The 22,247-nt window shown below is 40.4% G+C and overlaps 2 protein-coding genes across 7 annotated transcripts in view; one reads left to right on the top strand and one right to left on the bottom strand.

Moving 5' to 3' along the window:
- Window positions 1-3,479, bottom strand: part of pdss2 (prenyl (decaprenyl) diphosphate synthase, subunit 2) — a 34,287-nt gene extending 30,808 nt beyond the window's left edge. Inside the window, exon 1 of one of the 2 annotated variants that reach the window (XR_015126514.1) lies at window positions 2,951-3,479. Coding sequence is in view for 1 of the 2 variants with exons in the window: in XM_086276008.1 (XP_086132134.1) it covers window positions 2,951-3,201 (251 nt within the window). In the remaining variant the exon portion in view is untranslated. The remainder of the gene's footprint in view (window positions 1-2,950) is intronic. The other variant, XM_086276008.1, reaches the window with a different exon arrangement.
- Window positions 2,858-22,247, top strand: part of sobpa (sine oculis binding protein homolog (Drosophila) a) — a 62,008-nt gene continuing 42,618 nt past the window's right edge. For 2 of the 5 annotated variants that reach the window (XR_015126513.1, XM_086276003.1), the window contains exons 1-2: window positions 2,858-3,191; window positions 8,590-8,902. Coding sequence is in view for 3 of the 5 variants with exons in the window: in XM_086276003.1 (XP_086132129.1) it covers window positions 8,807-8,902 (96 nt within the window). In the remaining 2 variants the exon portion in view is untranslated. The remainder of the gene's footprint in view (window positions 3,192-8,589; window positions 8,903-22,247) is intronic. The other 3 variants (XM_086276007.1, XM_086276004.1, XM_086276006.1) reach the window with 3 other exon arrangements.

Genomic DNA, 22,247 nt, shown 5'->3' on the forward strand with positions numbered 1-22,247 from the left:
CAGCCCTCTTCAGAACAGGACTCTGATTCTTACTCTAAAAACAAGTTTCTTTTGAACTTTGGATCATTATCCTCTTTCCTCACTTAGACAACCTCTCCTAAGCTTCAGGTCATGGACCGCTTTCCTCTTCTCCTCCTTCAATAATTACAAAGCACAACACACATCAAGTAGCAAAGCTGACCCTAACCTGGATGGTTCCACCACCATGCTTCACAGTTTGGATTAAGCTTTTGTCCTGCAGTGGCATTTTTCCATCGATCCATTCGCTTCCGCTTATCCTTTTCAGGGTCACGGGGGGCCCTGGAGCCTAGATCAGCTGTCATAGGGCACGAGGAGGGGTACACCCTGGACAGGTTGCCAGTCTGTCGCAGGGCCACCACACAGAGACAGACAACCATTCGCACATTCACACCTATGGGGCAAACCCCCCCCCCAAACCCTCCTTTGAGCAAGTGTTTTAGCAACAGTGGAAAGGAGAAACTCCCTTTTAACAGGAAGAAACCTCCAGCACAACCAGGCTCAAGCAGGGTTTCAGTGCTGTAGTTCTGTCTGTAACCAGACTGAAATTAAGCAAAGATACTGTTTCCTTCAACAATCTGGAGCTGACGAGCAACAGCTTTGGCCAAGGAGTTTGGAAATAAACAAGAGTTTGGAAATTGGCCTCGAATTATTGTTTCCCTGGATGTTTTAAAGTAATCTGGACTACAGCCAGATGAAAGGGATTGATTGATAATAGTGTGAGAATATATCCAAAAGATCTGGGGAAGAAACTGATTTGAACTTGGACAACAGAACTGGGTGAGAGACTTGGAGTGGTTGAAGAGGTACAGACTCACAACACAAACTTCTTTCTTCCTGTCTATACTCTTAAAAGTTTTTATGGAGGTGTTTGTATATAAAAAAATCACTCTGAGCTTTATTTTTGAGCAATGTTATACCTAAAAACCTTGTAGTAATTGACTTTTTTTTGCATTTCTGATTCATGCGGTGATACATTTGTAAAAATCCTTGAATTAAACACGTTAAAAAACTGGAAAAACAACTTTTGCACCTGATTTATGTTCTACAAAATTATGTTGGTGCAATAGTTGCCCTTACAATTTTAGCAAATTTGTAATACAAAGATATATATCCTCTGTTTAGGTAACCAACCGGGGAGTTTCGGGGTGATTTCTATTAGTTTATATCTTTAACATGTTTAATTGTAGTGTTGCACCTTAAGTCATCAAAGAAATCCTGCTCATTCCAAATATTTCTTGCAACTAAATGAACCAAATTCAGCCCAAAAACACTTTTGTACAAGAACTCAATCTTTATTAAATCTCAGCCAGTGGCCCCATTCTCTTCACATACAGCAAATTTTCTGCTGAATTGTTATGAGGGTTAATTTGTTTCTTCCTGCAGAGAGCTCCACACTTCAGAGTCAAGGCTAGTGCCAAACTTCTTAGCAGAAGAGCCTACAGTTGCTATCATGTCACATGTAGCTAATACATGTTATTGTAAGACAGAACAGCAATCAGAGTAATGCATTTAGTATCGGTTTATACGTTTCCTCGCATCTGCCAGTCTTGCAGTCAAAGCTGGGAAATTAACAGGCTATTAGCTGGCTTTACTTATGATATTATAGTATTCACATCAAACTATGGACACTTTCAAACACTTGACCACAGACTAAAGTGAGTCCTCCCTGTACCCCTGCATCAAAATGTAAAGAATGAAGCACTGAAATTTACGTGTATGCACTTTTCCAAATACACATAATTAAACTCCACTCTCAACGCATCGGCTGTTGCTTGACTCAAAGAAAAAACAACAACAACAACAAAAAAAAACCCCAAACAATAACTGCTGGTTGTGGTCAGCTGTTCTGTAACCTGACGGTGACAGAGTAATGAAAGGATATACGAGGATAAATGAGGTCAAGTGCAGTTGTACAGTTGGCTTGGACTGTCCTATCATTATTTCATGGCAAACTAATGAAATAAAATAAAATCTCTGGATTAGATTTAATGTCTAAGACCACAGAAGAAAGTCGAAGAGGACAACTGATGAATTTCCTTGGTTCAGAAAAACATCTTCTCAACATCTGAGTCAAGAACACTCTGGAGGACATGTCACAGTCTACATTCAAGACTACATTCATGAATGAAAACAGAGGATTTACAGCAAGGTGCAAACCACCGGTTACACGCAAGAACAGGCAAGCCATTTTAGACCTTAACAGAGAACACCTAAAAGAACCTGCACCGAGATCTGAAGCATATCACATTTGTCAAACATGGTGTAGACGTGGGCATGTATGCCTGCCAGCACCACAGGTAGAGTTTACAGAAGAGAAGCATGACCTCAGAGGTGTACAGGGCTACACTCTCTGCTCAGATTCAGCCAAATGTTGCAGACAGAGCTCCACAGGGGAAATCAATAATCAGCCGACGCACACTGCAAAGGCAACCCAAGAATGGAATATTCTTCAATGACCAAGTCAGTCACCTGATCTCAACCCAAGAGAGTATGCCTGTACAGTTATTAAATACAAAACGGAGGGCAGTGAGACCCATAAACAGGCAGTAAAGCATCTAAAGGAAGGAAATGCTGTATATGGTGATTTCTATGGGTTCTAGACTCCAGCAGGTCATTGACTGCCAAAGATACGACAAGAAAATAAACAATGCTTTTATTTAAAGGTATGTTAGTTCGTCTAAATACATCTGAGGCTCTGAAATAGCTGTAACACCTAAAGTAGTAATGCAGAATTATTTTTAAACCCCTCAAGTTAAAACTGAAATTACGCACTTTATTCCCATATTTCCCTAAAAATCAAGTTTTTAACGTATTTTAGCTAGCTGCATTTTCTAGATGTTATTTTTTTATTTTTTGCAGTTATCTATAATAAACTCGCTATCTTTGTGTTTCTTTGTATTTATGGGGACCTGGTGAACCCGGTGTTTACCTGGCAGTGTTGAGGAGAGGGTGCTGAGTGCCGACCAACTTCCTCAGGTGCATGGCAACGTTACTGAGCTCGTCACTGAGGAAGCAGCGGAGGCTCATGAAGGAAGTCGGATATCCCACGATCTTCTCAGCATCGGAGACAACTTTGCTCCAGTTTGAGGATCCAGAGCTGGAGAACAGACTCAGCGTCCTCAGACATCCTCGGCTGGACAAAGCCACGCAGGACAGTCGTGACCAACAAGGTGAAAACATCTTCTCTCCTACTTAAAAACACTCGAGTAGCCCACAGCTGCTTCTGACAGCAGCTACTGCAAGTTTAAACCGCTCATTCAACCGCTAATGCTGCCACATGTCATTGAGCCGAACCGCGTTTAAAAATACGTAAAAAATAATCTCGAAACTAAACAAACAGAAAGTCAAAGTCAGAATATACAGTTGTATTTCACTACCCACGACCTGCCACTGCAAGCCGCCATTTTTACACACGTGATACGTTACGTCGAAATACGTAGTTAGGGCTGTTATCACATTCCGCCACGCCCCTGCTCCGGAGAGCACGCCCAACCAAACTCCTTTTTAAAAAAGGGGTATTTTAAAAGTTTGGGGCGGTGTTTTAATCGAAATATCACAAGGTGAGTATATATATCATAAAAAAAAATTTATTTTTTATTTTGACACAGTTTATTCAGCGGCAAGACCCTACATGTGACGACAGTAAAATATTAGTGACAGCGCCATATTAGAGTCACTGAATTTGTAGATATGTGAGATTTTCTTTCCCAACCTAACCGTACAAAATGAACTGTATAGAAGCTTCTGCCTCTGCCAGGCAAAGGTAACTCCAGTCAGTAATGTTTTACTTTTACGGAGTATGTTCAATTTTCAACTTCCTTTTGAGTAAGTTCAAATTCATAGAAATGTAACTCAAAATTTAGACCTAGTGAGTCAGAATTTTGAGATGCTCACCTGAAATTGGCTTATGGGCAGCAAATAAATAAATAAATAAATAATGAAAACACCAAAGGTCGGTTGCGGGAAAAAAATCCATATTGTTCATTGACTAAAAAATGTTTTAGTTTTTACTATACATGTGTTGAGATTATTTTCATTTAACACTTTTGTCTCACAAATTTGCTATTTTTTATGGTAAGTTTGTCATGGTTTTTCCTCCTAAATTTAATACTTTTATTTTATATAAGCATGCAGAGGTGAGCTATTATTATTATTTTTATTATTATTATTGTTATTGTTGTTATTGTTGTTGTTATAGTGTAATTAATAAGCTAATCTTTTTTTGGTCACTTGTTAAAAACTGCTGTCAGCACCAGCTTTTTAAGAGAAAATGTTTTATAATCCAGGATCAGAAAAGCAGGTGAGTAAACCAGTAAATACAGACCTTCAGAGTGTTGGTAGGAATCAAACTGGAATGTATGCTGGCGCCAGTGAAACTGACCGACGTAAATGAATATGTTATTTAGTGTCTTTCCACAAGTCTGAATGAAGACACTGAAGCAGAATGGAGTAAAATATAAATACTGACCAAATAAGGAAAAAAATGTGTTTTTGATTTAATCAAAACTAAACTTTAACACCTAAACTAAACATCTATCGTCACTCTCCACAATGATAGCTCAATATTTTGTGGGCTGTTTAACCATAAAAGCCTCCACACACATCAATGACAACAGCACTCACCAACAGCAACAGCCTCTCAGAGCAAGACTGCAAAACATGCTCATTAATGGCTTGATGAACATATCAAAGACCACGTGGTGTTGACCCATCCACCAGATCTCCCCAGATCACATCAAACAGATGGATTTTTCTATTTGGAGGAAATCAAGCTAGTACAACCATTCCTGTTTATCTCTGGATTTTTGAAATGAAAATCCAGAGGTTACAAATGACTTAATTAGTTGAGCCTGAAACAATGTAAGATAATTTACTAATATATAGAAACAATTATTTTAAAACAAGCAAAACTGTAAACTGTCAAAATGTTAAGTTATCATTAACATGTGTTATCCAGAAGTGAGCAAAGATCAAGAAAGGTCTCTGCATAGCAGAAAGAGAAGTGTCTGTGGTCTGCTAATGTGAGGGCCCATCTGCTTTCCATTTGAGTTGGATGTTATTACATACACATTTGTAAAGCTGCTGAATGAGGGCAGCACTGCTCTGTGATTTAATGTGTTTTATATGTAATGTGTGATCATTAGAGAACATCAGTTCTCCTCAGTTTTGTAAAAAAGCAGCCCTCTTTCTTTCTTTCTTTCTTTCTTTCTTTCTTTCTTTCTTTCTTTCTTTCTTTCTTTCTTTCTAACTGACAGTGACATTATTTTGCTCCTGCTTCAAACAGCTGTGAGTTTCATATTCAGTCAGATTACAGCAACTTAAAGACATACTTCCTGAGATTTTAGGCCACTATGCACTCACTTTTGGTTAAATTGTGGTTTAGGCCTTCCCTAACTTATTATGTGTTTGTATTCAGGCAAATGTCAGATAAGAAAACCATGAATTTTAATGTCATGTCACATACTTCAACTAAGGAAAACCCCTTGAAAATATCAACTGATTTCAAACTGTAATAATGAAAAGTGAGCGTCCTCATGTTGCAGTTCATGTAACCCAATCTTTGTGACTATATAACCGTTCCACAGTGTGATAAGGTAATGCCCTCACAGCCTCAGTGGTTTAACAAAGCTTTCATTGAATCCTCCTCCATCTGCTTATAACAGGACTGCAGAGAAGTCTGTCAAGGACAGCTTACACAACATAGAGCTGCATCCTCTTTTACTGTAGCCACTTACAAAACACACACAGATACAACGTTCTTGTGTTTAGGCAGTAGGAAAACTGCACTTTGTAACTGAGCCATGTATTCCTTTTGGTGATTTTGAGCAAAGAAGGTTAGGATCAAATTTAGTTTTAGCAAATTTGTACCAGAATTCTACTGATTCATGTAAGATTGCACACTCTGAGAAAATAAAGTACATTATTGTATCTTTAGAGATGCATTTGGGCTGTACCCTCTAAGGTACTTCTCTTTTACCCTAGACAGGACTTTAAAGGACCTTGAAAAATCTGGATAAGATACTTTATCTAAATAAAAGTCTAAATGAACTAAAAGAATATGATTTAAAAAGCTGAATCTAAGACACTATGAAGTCAGTAAGTCAGTGAGCTCAGATATGAGTGGACGGTTCAGACTGATAAAGAATTAAACTTGTCAGTTGTATTAAATGTTTTTATGCATCTTAAATAAAGGTATAATTTTAAAATCCAAGACTAGAAGTTTTACAGAATTTTGGTTTACATTAGGCCAAACACAGACCAGATGTTGAAAGACCTTAAAATTATACACATGTACCCTTAAGTCCAGTAATTTGCTTTAGGGTGTACACAGGTGTGGATTTTACATGTACGATCAAAAATTCACTTCGACTGTAGCCCTTTTTCAAAGTGTTAGATTTAAATTACACTAAACCAGACTGCTGTAAACCTGGGGGAGCACATTAAAGAAAGGGCTCCTGTCATGTAGCTGAGCTGCCACTTTGCAAGGCATGGCAAGAGCATGTAACACACAAGTCATCTCACCCTGACCCCACATCACGGTTCACAGCTCCTGTTCCTGCTGATTTTCCGGCTCAAATGGGTGTCACTATGCCACAAGCAGCCTCAGCAGCAGCAGCAGCAGCACTCTCAGCAGCTTCCCTTATTGTAATTCCACTTTAAGGCAGAGGGATGCATGAACCTCACGGCCTTGTATTCAAAGAAATATCACAGAGTAAAGGGCAGCTGGATCAGTTTTGTATGACACAAAGAAAATGATGCATTTTAGACATGAGGAAAAAACACAATTTATAAACATTCAGTCACATTGTCTTGTTTAAAGAGCTTTGCAAGACCAGCATGTACCGGCATGAATGTACAGTATATGCGATAATGTGTATACTGAGCTGATACATGTTTTCCTCCGGAACAATCAGACTCAATCAATATGGCCTACCATGATTTATTAGGACAGATTTTTTTTTTACTGTAGAATATTGGATGGTAATGGAACAACTGCAGTAAACAGGATTGATCAGTATAGTGGAAACCACATTGTATAGATCAGCTCTGGAATTGATTTACATTTAAACTGTTGGACTCGTGCTCACAGTTGTATTGGAAAGAGAAATGTCCTGTAGGACTTCTGTAGTATCACTCTCATGAATCTTTCAAGTCTCTGCAAACAGGTGTAATCAGAATAAACCTCAAACTAAGTAAAACTCTGTGCTCATCTTGTCTTTGAGTTGCAGCACATTTCCACACTTCCCCGAGCTGGCTTCTGGCTATACCACCACTATCGCCAAGCTCTGCTTGTAGACCATCTGACCATTGGGGGGGATAACTGCTGCTTTGCTTTGCTATATCCATGCATCTATCTATCTAATTTGAATTTGAATTTGAATATTCTGGAGCATATCCCAGCTGTCAGTTAATGAGGCAATTCAAGGATATCAAAGATATATTTTAAGAATTTCCCATAAGTGCAATGGGCATTGAACACTTCTTCAGCTACCGTGCAGCTCACAGTTTGGGTTCAGGAGACAGACACTCTTTCTTCTTTTAAGATTAGGCTCCAGTCTTTCCTTTTTGATAAAGCTTAATTAGGATTGGATTTGTTTACCCTGAACCAGCTCTAATTTATGCTGCTTAGGGTTCAAGTTGCTGGCATACTTCGCATGATGCACTGAAGATTTCTCGAGCTCTCCCCATCTTTTCTTTCTTTAAGTTTGTGTTTGTGTTTTGTCCTGTTTGTTGTTTGTGGCCTCTCTCTCTTTCTCCTCACACCCCAACCAGTCGTGGCATGTGACTTCCTCCTTTGTGAGCTTGGTTCTGTTAAAGAGGAAGGGAGATCTTAATATTATAGAGTCACATTATAAGGCCTCTTGAGATGGCCACTTTTGTGAACTGTTGCTATATAAATAAAAGTAAATGGAAATGACACAGTTCGTGGCCTCAGTTGGTCCTTTGCATGTTGAGAAATTAGTGAGAAAAAGCAACACTGTGAGGGCCAGATGGAAACTTAATTTCAGGCACGCTGCACTTCCCTTCTGTCTGCACACGCGCGCGCGCACACACACACACACACACACACACACACACACACACACACACACACTTTATTTATGCACCTGCTCCACACTTTTCTCTAAAATTCTCTTTGCAGGGAAAATCAAAAAGACATAGTTTCACTGAACCCCTGCAACACTGGCCGACCTACTGAAGCGCCACAGAGCTCTCCACCCACTGTACTTGCTCACTTCTTCCTACGCACTGAAACTTTGATTTCGTGGTGTTAAATGATTGAAGGAGAAGGGTTGGGAACTAACAGCATGATTAAATGTTGCTATGACCAACAGCAGGCTCCCCTGAAAAGGCTGGAGGACTGTGTGGGGGCACCTGTTTGCTGGTTACAGACTGTCACCATGAGGAAGCACCGCTAAGTGGATGTGACTGCTCTGATTGCACTCCATGGGAAAGCGAGAAGAAATAGCCTACCTCTGATCATCAACGCGTCATATAATGTTTCAGCGGACGCCCCTCCCCCTGTCTCGTTTTTTCCCCTCACTCAACCTCTCCTTTGACTCACAGAGGCGGCTCACCACTGGCGCACGGACCGTGGAGGATACGGGCAGAAGATGGCTGACTTAGCCGGGCACCGCAAGCCCTCGGCGGCATCACCAGCGTCACACGGGCCGCTGAAAAGCTGCAAGACACCCGCCGTCTGGCGACTGTAAACAGCTGCCTCTCTCAACCCCTCCTCTCCCCTCCTCACCGCAAATATTGACAGAAGTATCACAGAGAAAACATGGCAGAGATGGAAAAAGAGGGCAGACCTCCGGAAAATAAAAGAAGCCGAAAACCAGCTCACCCAGTGAAAAGGGAAATAAATGAAGAGATGAAGGTAAAGGGGGATCTGTGCCCAGCTGCATGTGATTACGCGTGGAGTGGCTGTGAGGAGCGTGCATGTGTGTTGAAGCACTAGCCAGGCAGTGAAAGAAAATACGATGCACTGAAGTGCAATTGGCTGCGTGATAGTGAAACTTTAATTTATGATGTTTTGATTTATCCAAGTTCTATTGTCACATCCACGCTGAACGCCAGGCTCTAAGCGCAGCCTGCCAATACCGCCTTGCACAATGGATGCGGCACCCATTCACAGCTACTCCTCTACTATTAAGTTTTGAGTCAGTGGAGGAATACTGTCGCTTCAATTCATGGCATAATCTATCCGTTTGTGTGCCCTGCCTTTCATGGCTCACCCAGAGTTAATGGAAAATCCAGTGCGTCAGTGAAGGCGTCAACAGAGCTTCTACTATTACTATTAATACTGCTACACTACAGCGCAGGGGAGAGCGGCCAATGTGCATAATTAGTGTAAATCAATGGGGGAACACTGGTTTCCCCGCGATGCTTTTGTGGGTTTGTCTCTGACTGGAGATGTTTTTGTATGCCTGCGTTTGTGTGTGTGCTTTTGCTAGTGTGTTGACCAGCTGCCCAGAGGCGTGTGATCCAGATGTGCGTCTGTGAGCTTTACGCACCCGACAAGAGCACATTGTCTCCCGGGATCGACCTGCACGATTCTCCCCCGTCGACATTCAAACACACGTTGTTTCTATTCCTGTGTTTTCTATTTTTTTCTTCGCTCGGTACACATTGTGATATTTGAGCCGCGAGCTCCGTGTGGTTCATTATGGAGCAAAAAAAAAAGAAAAGAAAAGAAAGTGCTCGTGGCGTCTGTGTGTGTGACAGAGGCAGGCTGCGTGTCCGCTTTGTCTACATCTCCTCATTGTTTGTACACATCTGGCCGGAGACGCAGAAGCACCCGGTGTTTTCACGGTTATGGGATGAATGTGCAGGTGATCACACCGAGAATAACTGCGGCAATTGTAAATTTTTATTCTTAGGTTGTCAGAGGAGATGCGAGGGTGCTGGCGTTGAGCGAGTCCTGAAACAACCCTGGAATAAAAATAAATAAATAAAAAAGAGCTTTTTTGTATGTAGACCCCTCCAAAATACCCCCGCGTTCACGTGTCACTGCTTCACTTATTTATTTGTTATTATTTTTAACTGTACAAAGAGGGTAATGTGCACTTTACTGATAACAAAGCAGCTGTCAAAGATGCATAAGAATGGAGCAGTAAACTGTAATAATTTTGCACAACTTCAAACCAGTGCAATCTACTGTTATTGCCAGCATTTGCTTGAACAGATGCATGCCTTCACTTTTAATTCTCAGAGTCCTTGTTTGTCAGATAAAATTCATTGTAAGCCTAGAGGAAGGAGAGTCCACGCTGTAACAGAATTTTAATTGAATGCACATTTTTTTGTGATGAAATGAGACCCATTTTCTCAGGAAGAATAAAGTTAACCCATCTTTCTCACTCACTCTCTCTCTCTCTCTCTCTCTCTCTCTCTCTCTCTCTTTCTTTCTCTCTGTCTGGTCCTGATGGCAGAAGGGAGGGATGCAGGGTTGTGGTGGTGGTGGAGGCGGGTGGGTGGGTGGGTGGGGTGTGTGTCAGGCAGGGTTTTCTCCATGGAGAAATTTCCCTAGTTCTAGTACTAAAGGTGTTCTCAGAGGAGCTTTTAAAATGTGCCCAATGTTTCCCAGCTGCCTTTTAGGCAGAAGGAGGTGTCTTCCTGTCAAATTCTGTAGCACAAGTCTAGGTTTGATTTTTGTCAGTTCTGTCATTATTTCAGACGTCAGCTATCAGGCTAAAAATCTATTCGCAAAAGACACAAATTAAAAAAAAAAATCACACTGAATGTCTCATCTGATAATTTATCACTTTGACCAAGTAATTATATGATGCCAGTCATCAGTCAGAAATGATGTTTTATTTGCAGGTCTGTGTTTTGCTGTTAGATGACAGATTTTGTGACACGGGTCATCATTCAGGATTCAGCAGAATTGACATCTCTTGTATGTTTTGGAGAGGTGTCATGCCCGTTAAACATCTCATTTGAATGGCAGCAGCTTAATTTGTCATCACTTTTATTTTTTAAATTTTGAATATGTGAGCAAATAAAGCTGTCAGCAGCTTGTGGATTTTAAGATATGACAATAAATGCGTACGGCAGTGCAGTGGATACACTGTAGAGCTGTGCCGATGGTGTGGAGGGAAAAGTGATGCCGCCTCGTGACAACTCCAATATCTCCATCAATACCAGGGGAAGCTACTAAAGGGAGTAGCAGATGTGGTTAAGGTGTCAAAACACCTTTAAAAGGCTAAACAAGTTCGATTGCAGCTCCTTACACAACCTTGGATTTCAACTCTCATTACATCACACAAGCTGTTGTCTATACACAATTAATTTAAGACACTGATCCAGTGGTAGAAAGTTCCACCTGCGTGCAGCCTTCACTTTAAATACCATGATTAATAAGTGTAATTTGGCATATGCAAAACCTGGATTCAGCTTTCTGATGCTCCCTGCAGAGCTGCAGTTAATTAATATTATGCTGCAGAGTTGCATGATGGTTGCCTCCTTCAGAACACCAAGTCCTGAGTTTAAAAGTATTGATTTTCTGCAGAAAACTTTTAGGTTCTTCTGTTCAGAACAAAAACAGACCTGATTTGTTCCCGTCTCCTCTTAAGATTCCCTCATCTTCAATAATACAAACCAAAGCTGGAGGAAAACACAGAAGGAGAGAGTGAGGCACACAATGTGCCCTTTTGAGGGATCATACTCCTCTGAAAAACTAAACAGTCTGACAGTGTTTCCTTCATCTGGCTGCTTAATGTGCGCCATGGTAAAATAAGCCTCGGTGAGTAATCTAGGAGAAGGAGGAGTGGGCTTGGAGGGGATATGAAACGCTGGAGAGTGGGGTAAGAAACAGGGGAGAAAGGAATGTATACAGCACTGGGCTGGCTGAGCTGTAAAAACTGTAACCCGAGCGTCTCCGCTGTATCACATATCAAGGAAAGTAAAGGGAAATGAAAGCAGAGGAGAGGGAGCATGGGAGTGGAAAAGTGGAGAGGAAGGAGGAGGCAAAGAGGAAACTTGGCGCGTGGATTCAGGAATTTTATCATGGTGTATTGTGTCCTGCTCTGGTTTCCACCCGCAAGGTATCCAGTTTCCACCATCATCATTACCACAAGCCCTACTGGCCATGTTTGGGTCTTACTGGAGGGGAAACAAGGGGGAAGACAGGCAGAAGCAGGGTCAGCTGCTGAACTTGTGACAGAGAAGTGTCAGCTTGTGAGGCGAAAGTATCAGGAGTAGGTCATCAATAAGCTGCTAATTATCCTGCAGATTTAAGTGAAAGCTTGTAAGAGTCCCTGTGAAAAGGGTATTTTACTGCAGATGGTTTCCAATTATTGACTGTGTCAATCTGGGGTAGGCAATTAATTTTCCCAAGGGGCCACATGAGAAACAATAGGCCACACCAGTAGGCTTCTAGAGAACTAAAATTAATATTGAGCAGAACTAAGTTCCGCTTATTGGTGGCCTTTGGAAAATGAATTGCCCACCTCTGGTATAGATAAATACACTTAAACATCATAAACATACTGTGTGACCCATAACCTGTAGAGCACAAAGAGGACATCAGAAATGGCAAGGATTTACAAAAACATTTGGAACTGCAACTCAGACAGTGAAACCATAAAAATCCATGACTATAGACTGTATATAAAAGATAGAAATAGCCGCCGTGTCACCAGTTTGTCACCATGTTATTCTTTAGTAACTATATTTGAACGAGAGGGTCGACTATTTGCTAATGCTGGCAAGCTTGGCGAGCAAGGTACCACCCGTATGCAATGCACACTTGCTAATAAGCACTACAATTTAACTTACTAAAAGCAGTTGCACTGACTCATTAGAGTGCCCATTGATACGTTTAATTGCACCTCTCTCAAATTAGCCTAGCATTTACCTGTTGGTCTTATCATCTGCATCAATTAAATTTTTAAACTGGGATTAAATGTTTGCTGTCCGTGAGTCCTCTTGGGTCTAAGTCAGCGGTTCCCAGCCTTTTTTGTACCACGGACCATTTTATGTCCAACAATATTTTCACGGACCGGCCTTTAGGGTGTCGCGGATAAATAAAACCAGTACCGGTACCAAACAGAAGAAGATTTATCCATAACACATGGGAAAAGACCCAAGGAAACCGAGTTAACGATAAAAACAATGAAAAATAACAATATAAACTGAGAAAAACCCTGAAAACCATAAATTTCGCACCCAAGCCTCAACTCTCACGGCCCGGTACCAACGACTCACGGACCAGAACTGGTCTATGGCCCGGGGGTTAGGGACCGCTGGTCTAAGTGACATAAAAGAGTAAGCATGAGGGTTGGTGCACGTGTCTGCATGACTTCTCAGACTCATCCGTGGAGAATTTACATTACAATGCACCAGCTAAGCATGAGCCCTAGGCAGTCCAGCGGTCCGTGTCTTGTCAGGAATTGAGTATAATCTAAGCCTCAATAAAATAAAATATTCAAGTCTAAGGGTGAGTCAACCTCAAGTGGGCATTTGAGGAACTTGAATTTTTCACACGTTTATTTTGGCTTCATTTTTTAAGCCCTCTATGTTGCAACTTGACGGGCATATAAGAAATAACCTTTAAAAACGCTCAAATCCACATCTACAGGGTCACAGTGACCCTGTAGATGCTTCAACACCTCTTTGATGGATTGTCAACTGCATATGATAAGCTTCATAAATACAGTCCTGAAGTATTAGATTGCACTGGATGAAGGTGTCTGCAGTAATGTAGTGGCCTCTCAGTGTTAGAGATGGCAAACAGTAGCATCTGCTCTGACAGCTCAGTAGAGGTGCTGTCGCTGTAAGTCACTGCGTTTACAAACAGTCTATGTTTATGTACTATTGTGCCTATTTGTGAGTTTTCATAATTTATCTTTAATGTTTCCTTAATACACTATATGGCTTTGTCTTTGTTTTATCACTCTCATGCTTCCTGCTCTCATCTGTGCTCAGAGGGTTTTGCATCTTCAGTTTTCTTTAATTGTCTATAAATGCCATCTACCTGCCTGTGACTGTAGGTGAAAATTGTCCTATATTTGCATAACCCGACTTCACTGCTCACATTAATTAACACGCACAGTACCTTTGAAATAAAATAAATGTAGACCATAAATAAACCATTTTAGGAGAAAAGTAAAGGCGAAGAGCTTGAATTAGAGAGGCAGTCAGCAAACACAAGCAATACTTACTTCTTAGAGTACTTAGTACTTGGAGTACTTAGTTCTCCACCCATCACATGTTAGCAGAGAAGGATAAAAAAAGCAAGCGTGCTTCATAGGTGTTGTATTTATACTGTATATACAAAGACGTTTAGTGTTATAATCCCCCCAATGAATCATGGAAGGCTGGCTGTATCCGTTTAAATCTATGTTTTTGTTACATTTCTCATTTCTTTGTTTACTTGAAAGCGACAGAGCTCATAGATTAACAGAAAAATACCTGTAAATGAGCCAGCTTTAGACTTATGGGGTAATTTTCATTTACTGCCCTTGGTCTGTTCCTACAAGAGCAACAAGAATATCAGTGATCATTCCAAACTGGATTTATCAGGTTTTCCAGTGACTTAGCTTCTAGAGGTTGCAAGTAGCCTAGAATGGCTGTTTCTGGATTATAAGGAGATAAAGTCCATAATAGTGGAGATACATTTTACATACATACATCATTTTTTCCGCAGCATTGCAGGCATTTTAAATCAGGATAATGATAAATGCTTAAATCTGAAAGCCTGCAAGTCAACAAACCGATTCAGTAAGTCAGCTTTAGCGTCTGTTCCTGTCCACAGTGGGCTGACATTAGCCACTCGTGTACTGGTCGTAGCAGACCAACTCAACTTTTTTTGGTATGAATTCAAGCCTCACTGTAAAAGAAGGGTTATTCTATTTCTTCTTTTGTTTTTAAATACAGCGTATAATTATCTTTGGTCATTTCATGGCTTTTTGAAACCGCAGTTCTAGAGCCAGCAGTCAGTCCCTGCTGTCGTTCTTTCTCTTTACTGCTTCACTGACAAAAGAGCACATGGGTAACAGCAAGTAAAGTTGTAGCTTTCACTTCACCTCTTCACCATTGCATGGAGAAACCAACACAGTGATGAATGTTCTGTCTTACCATCAGTCAGCATGAAAAAAAACATATTTCAAGGTCGATGTCGTGTGAAGGTCCCGAGACTCTGAGACATCCACGGGGCTTGTTAAGTCGGGCTGAAAGGGTGTGCTGAGGAAATTTAAAGGTACTTTTTGTCATTTCCATCACCAAATTTTGAGGAAAACTTTAACTACCAGAAGGTTAAAGGGAATAGATAATGCTACTTTCAGCTGCTCCATCATTCACGGAGGGTCGCCACAGTGGGTCACTCCACATCTTTGATTCGGCATAGTTGTTTTAATGCCACACGCCCTTAGTGAAGGCAAGACCAAACAGGGTTTGTGTCTCCTCCCGGGATCAAACCAGATGTGTTTTTCTTATTATGTGAATTTTCTCACTGCATCTTCTGCTTGTACAAATCGATATTACTTGAAAGTACCTGCTGGTCCTTGTTCAGCTTCGATTGATAGGTCTTCCGCACAATGTAAAAATAAAGTAATAGTGGTTGTTTTAGTATTGCTATAGTTTATTTAAACATTGGAATTTTAACAATAAGTTCCTTTAAACAGATAATCCACCTTATTCTTTTGCGTTTTCCCACGCAGTCAGAGGTAGTCTTCTAACTGATCAGAGGTAGTCTTCTAACTGGCTTTTACCTTCAGTTCTGCATTCATTATGTCGGGTTGCTGTGTTTGCTCTGTGGAGCTAGCCCAGTTTCACAGCACTGTTGCAGAACCTCCTGCTGCTTTCGTGTTTGATGATCCCATTGGAAAGATGCACGAAGTCCAGAAAACTTGTTCTTGACCAGGCTTTCCAGGGAGGCACCGTCCCCTCTGAATAACTCAAAACATGAGGCAAAACACATGCAGTTAGTCATTTTTTCCAGTGAAGAGCTTCTTTAAAATGAATCCATTGTTTTACTTCACCAGTGAGTAGTTTATAGTAATATCCCTCAGCAGGTTGTCTGCAAGGCATTATAAGTTATAAGTTTTTTTTAAAGGCTGTAAAAGAGAATCCACCTTAGAGAAACACCAATTTCCTCTGATTATGAGCAAAGACTTCAGCAATTGGTAACATCACAGGCATTCACAAAAGCTTTGGGAAAAAGATTTTGCAGGGACTTTAGGCTGAAGGTAGAATCGCCTTTATTTCTCTGTCTGCACTGCAAAAACTGGAGACCATCATGGTTCTTAGAGCCTCCTTTAAAAGTTCATTTTTTTACCTTTATCGTTTTACAGCATTGGCAACCACCATCAAAACCAAGTCCAAATGCTGGGTAAAGATAAGCCGTGTAAACAACATCTGTTGATGCAAAACTAGAGAAAATGAACTGACAGGGAAGTCCAAGATTTATGCAAGGGAGGGAGTAATGTGCAAGTTTGACTCCTCAGAATGAGATATGAACTTTCTTGAGATCAGCCAAAATCAGGAAATCAGCAGGAAACACACTTTGACCTCAGTTTTGTCCAAGGCTCTCGGAAGCCTTTGTGCTTATTACAGCAGATAAACAGAGATTTTGTCCATTATGAACCAGATAAAAAGGCTATACATCCAGTGTAACATACAGATACCTGCAGCTGCCCTTCTGCCTCTTGCTCTCCGGCACATGCGGAGCCAAAGTTGGTGCCGCTGCTTTGATGAGCCGCCAACAGGGATTAGGTTCCCCTCTTAATAACGCTCCCCCTTTCTCGAAGTAGTGGGGTGACTTAGAGGACAGGATGGTAGGAAGGAAAGGGAGACACAGAGAGATGCTGTGTTTTTGTCTTGGTGATGTGGTTATTTTACAGCTACATCCGTTTACTCAGGAGTACATTCAGCTTGGGTTATGCTCCATCTCGTTTGTTCAAAAGGAGGATTTTCTCCTGGGTGATTTTGTTCCTCCCGAGGTTTCATCCTTGCAGTTGGGCTAATTGCTGCACTTGTGCCTGCCAATTTGTGCGCTTCGAGTCTGTCAGCACTCTTCCTCTTTTCAGGTTATTGTTATGTAAGTTGCCCATAAATCTTCCTCTCCATTAAGGTTTTATTAATTATTCCCATAATTTTAAAGAGGCCATAGTGGGCTGGTTTACAGCTTTTTAATTTTATTTTTAGAATTTTACTGGAATATTATAGACTTCTTAATGTTCAAAAAAACAGACATTATTTTAAAAATAATACTCTGTCGTAGGCATGTTGTAGCACAGCTTTGAGTTTGTGTAGCTAATTTTTAAAAATTGTAATATTTAAAAAAAATATCACCCTTTTAAATTCTGTAAAGGTTTATTAAGACTTCACACTAGTAGGAGAATAGCTACTTTGACAGGTGGCTTGTATTTTATTTGTATTTTCTGTGTCTTAAAATTAACATTAGATTATTTTTATACGTATCTGAGGCATGCATCCATACATAGAATAGGTACATCTTGCTAGCCATGGTTGCTAGTGTTTGTCCCAAGTCACTCAGGACTGCTCAGCAACCCCCTGACAAACACCAGTTGCTTTAGAGAAATGTGTATTCCCCTATTAGTATGCAAGTGGTTGCTGGGAGTCACTAGGTGAAACTGGTCACTAAGAAGTATACGTTGGTATATGGTGTATATGTGTGTATAGGTGTATGGTCCTAAACTGAAACTGAAATCCTTGCGATTGCTTTGGTTGCTAGTAGGGCTGGGTATCGTCACTGATTTCTAGAATCGATTCAATTCCGATTCACAAGGTCCCGAATCGATTCGATCCACGATTCGATTTAATTCGATTTAATTCGATTCGATTCGATTTAAATCTGGGAAATTTTGACAGTCAGAAATATTATAATTCAGATCAGTACATTTACATATTTTTGTATCAATAAAAAGGAAGCTGACACACGCAAGACTTTATCACAGGTGTGAGCGTCACAGCAGATGCCTTTGTGTCAAAGTAGCTGAAGATAAAACACAGAAAAACATGAAGGTGATTTTCCTGTCCTGGGATTTTATAAAATATTCTGCAGTACATCAAAAACGAAAGAAAACCATTAATCAACATATGAACATTACCTCTGAAGTTACAGCGGTTTTATTAGAGACACAGCGTTTTGCATTTTGAATAATTTCAAAAAGTTTAAATTTGTTCAGTATTGAACAGCAGAAATTAGGTTTTCTTTTCGGAAGAATGTAAAAGGGAAAAAAACAGCGGCTGACAGCCTGTAAACAACAGTAGACTTGTGCGTAACAAGCAAGCGAATAATGAAGAAAGGGAAACTGTTCTTGAAGTACAGAGAGAGAGAGAGAGCTGTGCATCGCGGTGGAAGCAAAACAGCAAAAGTCAGAGTGAATACATGACGATGTTTATGTGAAGCGTTTGGATCTTCTTTTGCTGCTGGTTCGGTCAATATTGTTTGGAGAGAGATCAAACTAACAGCTTTAGAATCGGCTCATAAAGGGCGTGAACACAAAGCGTGGACCCGCCGACAGATCAGAATCAGCGAGCTGTCGGCTTTCAGCCCCGACCGTGAGAAAGGCGACATCTAACTGATTCTGATCCGCGGGTCGCGCTGTGTGTTTAAGTCTATGTGCAGAATCCGTGTACCTGCTCTCATTTACTGTCTTAACTGTTTGGTGGTTCTTGAAATTTTGTGAGATGTCACCAGAGATTCTGGCATTTCGGGCAAAATAAATTTATATTAAAAAAATCGATTCAGGATTTTAATGAATCGATTTTACGTTATCCAAGCCAGAATCGATTTTAATCGATGAATCGATTATAAAAACCCACCCCTAGTTGCTAGCAGATTACATGGAAGACAGATTTTTCTGCAAATATCTTCCAACTACTCACTAAGTGATAGTGAAACCGAAACGTATCACATGAAAATGCTTGCTTAAAGGAGCTGCTCCTTTTAAAATGTCTGTTGCAGCAGTAAGGTGAATATTCTGTGTTTCAGGATTGCGCCATACTCTTTCAGATTTCTTTCATCCAAACATGTGACCAATTTCACCTAGCTACAGCCAGCAACTTCTCACCAGCTGGTTGGGGAATACAAATTAAGAAATTAATAAAACATGTTTAGTTAAAACTTCAGGAGGCGAAATTGTGACTATTTAACGGATGTGGAATGTGTTCACAGTGTGTCTTAGTGGGTGACAACAAGGTTATGTATTTAGCTGTCAGCACCTAACTTTAGCTCTGCTCAGGACGCAGTACTAAATCTGACTCCCAGGAACCTTCAGGCAGAAAAAGCACTGCTGTCACTCATCATTGTTCAAGCATTAGCGTCGTTACATCTGCACACATGAGCTGTCCTCATTAACAGCCTTCACTGCTTTAACCACCATTTTTAAAAAGCTCTGTGGCAAAAAAAAAAAAAAAAAAATGCAGGCTGCGATTATGAATGTTTGGATTAGACTTTAATTACTGTAAATAATCACTGCAAATCCTTTCATTGTTGATGGTGATGCTGTCTAACCTTGATGCACACAGAGCTCCAGATGTGCGCTCACATGTGCTTGCATGCTAGGCCTGCAGGTATGTCATGCACATGGATGTTGTGCTTTGACTTCACCTGTTATTGATTTAAACTGTGCCCTGCACCTTTGTGCCACGCACTACCCACTGACCACCCCACCACAGCGGTATTTAATAACAGACAGATCGATAAATACTGTCATTCTTCATTAATAAAGCCATCCCTACATTTTGGCTTCTTTTAACTGCCACACAGGTCTTCTTGCACAGCACTGCAGAAAAACTATAGGCTCTGTGTGAACACAGCCAAACTGAGGTAAAACTGAGCCAAGAGTGGTGCTACTACTCTGTGGTACAAATACAACACATTATGAATTTCTCCATAAAATGCTTAGAAATGGCCCAAATGTGCTGATGAAGCAGGAGAAAATCTGCCTCTGTCACTCCTGTGTGTGCCACAGTGTCTCAAATATGCATGCTACAGTGAATGTTGTGTGTGTGAGAGCTCATTCCCACTTGTTTTTTTCCCATGATATAATACATATAACACCACTGTAAGCAGTATTCAAACTGCAGTTATCATTGGTGATTGAGTTTGTATTAAGTAATTAAGCCGATGCATCTACCTGTTTTCTGCAGCTCCATGCACACCAGGCCACACTGTGTCAGAAGCCATCAAAGCAGACTCTTTCTTTTCTTTTCAAGAGCTGTACAGGGTATTTTATTGTGAAAGTACACCACCCTGCCTCCACCGAGATCCTCCAAATTCATTTTCTTTCCCAAATTAAATTCTACCCTTGGATACGGTCACTTTATCACCCACAAAAAAACACAAATTGATGCTGCAGAGCTGCCTCCATGCTACTCTCTCCGGATAAATCTGGACTTGCCTAACTTTCTCTGTCTGATTACTTTGGTGTGAAACAACACAGGTCAGCATAGGCTGGTCAACACGAACCAATGAGCTGCAATGAGCTGATACCTCATCTTTCTACACCACCACAGGCTGTTGGAAGTCAGATGTTATTCAAGTGCATTTTTATTCCACGTGAGCCTTTCATGTACAGCTTTGTATCGAGTCTGAATGTGTTTTCCAGATCTGTGTGCGCCAAATCTTCCATATCAAAGCATTTCTTTTCTTGGTTTTGCACAGGTGGTTTAAAAAGCAACATAGTGACCTTAAAAAGGTCATTAAAATGAACTCAAGACAGACAAGTTTTATTACAAGTCACATGAACTTCAATAGTAGATGCCAACACTGCAGTATTGTTTGGCCTGTTGATATGATGCTTTTAAACCACAGCTGCATAAATGCAAAAGATTCAAGGCAGCACGATGATGCTAATTGGTAGCTGAGCTCCTGATCATGGAGGAGGACAAATAAACAAACTCACAAGACATTTCATGCATTATACTAAGATATATAATGTAGAAAAGACAGTTATTCATTTTAATATGAAGGTATACGTGGACAAAAACAGAGCTCAGGCTGTGACCCATACACCGCACAGTTAGTAGCCTAATTTTCCCATAAACTACATTCCCATCCAACAAACATCTAAACAAATGAACTAAAATAATGATTGCAACACTCCTTAGTTTAGACTTAAACTTTATCATTAATATTCTCATTACTCGAGAAGAAAACAAAGTACTGATTATTAAATCCTTAGCAGTGACCCTTATGACCTTTCCAAATCTAAAGGTGACCTTTCGCCATCACGCCCCTCAGCTTTTTGAACCACCTGCCTGAGGAGATAAAGCTCCATGACTTCCTTTATATCACTTATCAAAAAATTTTTTAAAGCTTTGTTTGACTTGTCTTTTATCAGCTCTTATTTTTAAATTATTTGAGCATTTTTCTGCTATAATTACTGTATTGCTTTTATTCTTTTAATGGTATTTATTAATTATTCTGGCATTATTCCACTTTTGCTTATCTGTCAGCCTCCCTATTTACACGTGCTTCTTAAATAATATTGTTATTATTAAAAGTAGAGTTACCTCATAAGAAAGTAATGTTAAGTTAAATGCACTAATCGCACTAGCTGCTGCATTTTTTTTTCATCCATGTTGGTAACAATTGTGCATAATGTGAATTAAGGCTGGCTGTGAATGTCAGATGTGCTGGGTGGCACTGATTCACCCTGACATGATCGCCCTTGCTGTGTCGTATCGATAGGAGCTGTTTGTAATTGACATTTAACTGCTTGTTGTAGTGATTAATGAGTGACGCCTGCTGCCATGATGAAATCATATACAGAAAAATTGCAACTGACCATTAAATAATGAACCAGCACCTCTGATTGAGCATGTGGCAGTGCACCTCACAGTACTTTAAACTTTGAACTTAAAGTTTTTATTGTTATGAGAACATATGAATGCATTACCCTCACTATTTGGAAATAATCCCTTCAAAGTGCCAGCGTTCCCTCTATGCTGATAGTTTAGTGACCTGTGACTAATATCTTATCGCCAAGTCCAAAGAATTATGGCGGCTTTATTCTCGGTCACTGCTGAAGTCTGTTTCTAAAGGAAGAACATTTTCATCCATGTTTAGAGTCAATTGAAAGCTGAACCATTTACAATAGTTTACGGTTCAGTGATCAGACGCTTCTGGGACCGTTCCAGCTGAGAGGTGCATGGTGATAATGGGCTGTATGCATTAGCGGGGTTATGATTTTGTTTTGAGTATAGTGCTTATTGACTGTGTTGTGAGAGGATGTTATGGAGGAAATACTTTT

The sequence above is a fragment of the Aulonocara sp. 'chitande type north' Nkhata Bay genome, linkage group LG19 (genome assembly GCF_057382095.1).
Source record: "Aulonocara sp. 'chitande type north' Nkhata Bay isolate Kocher_YH1m ecotype deep benthic linkage group LG19, A_spYH_male_GT1.1, whole genome shotgun sequence".
Classification (NCBI taxonomy): domain Eukaryota; kingdom Metazoa; phylum Chordata; class Actinopteri; order Cichliformes; family Cichlidae; genus Aulonocara; species Aulonocara sp. 'chitande type north' Nkhata Bay.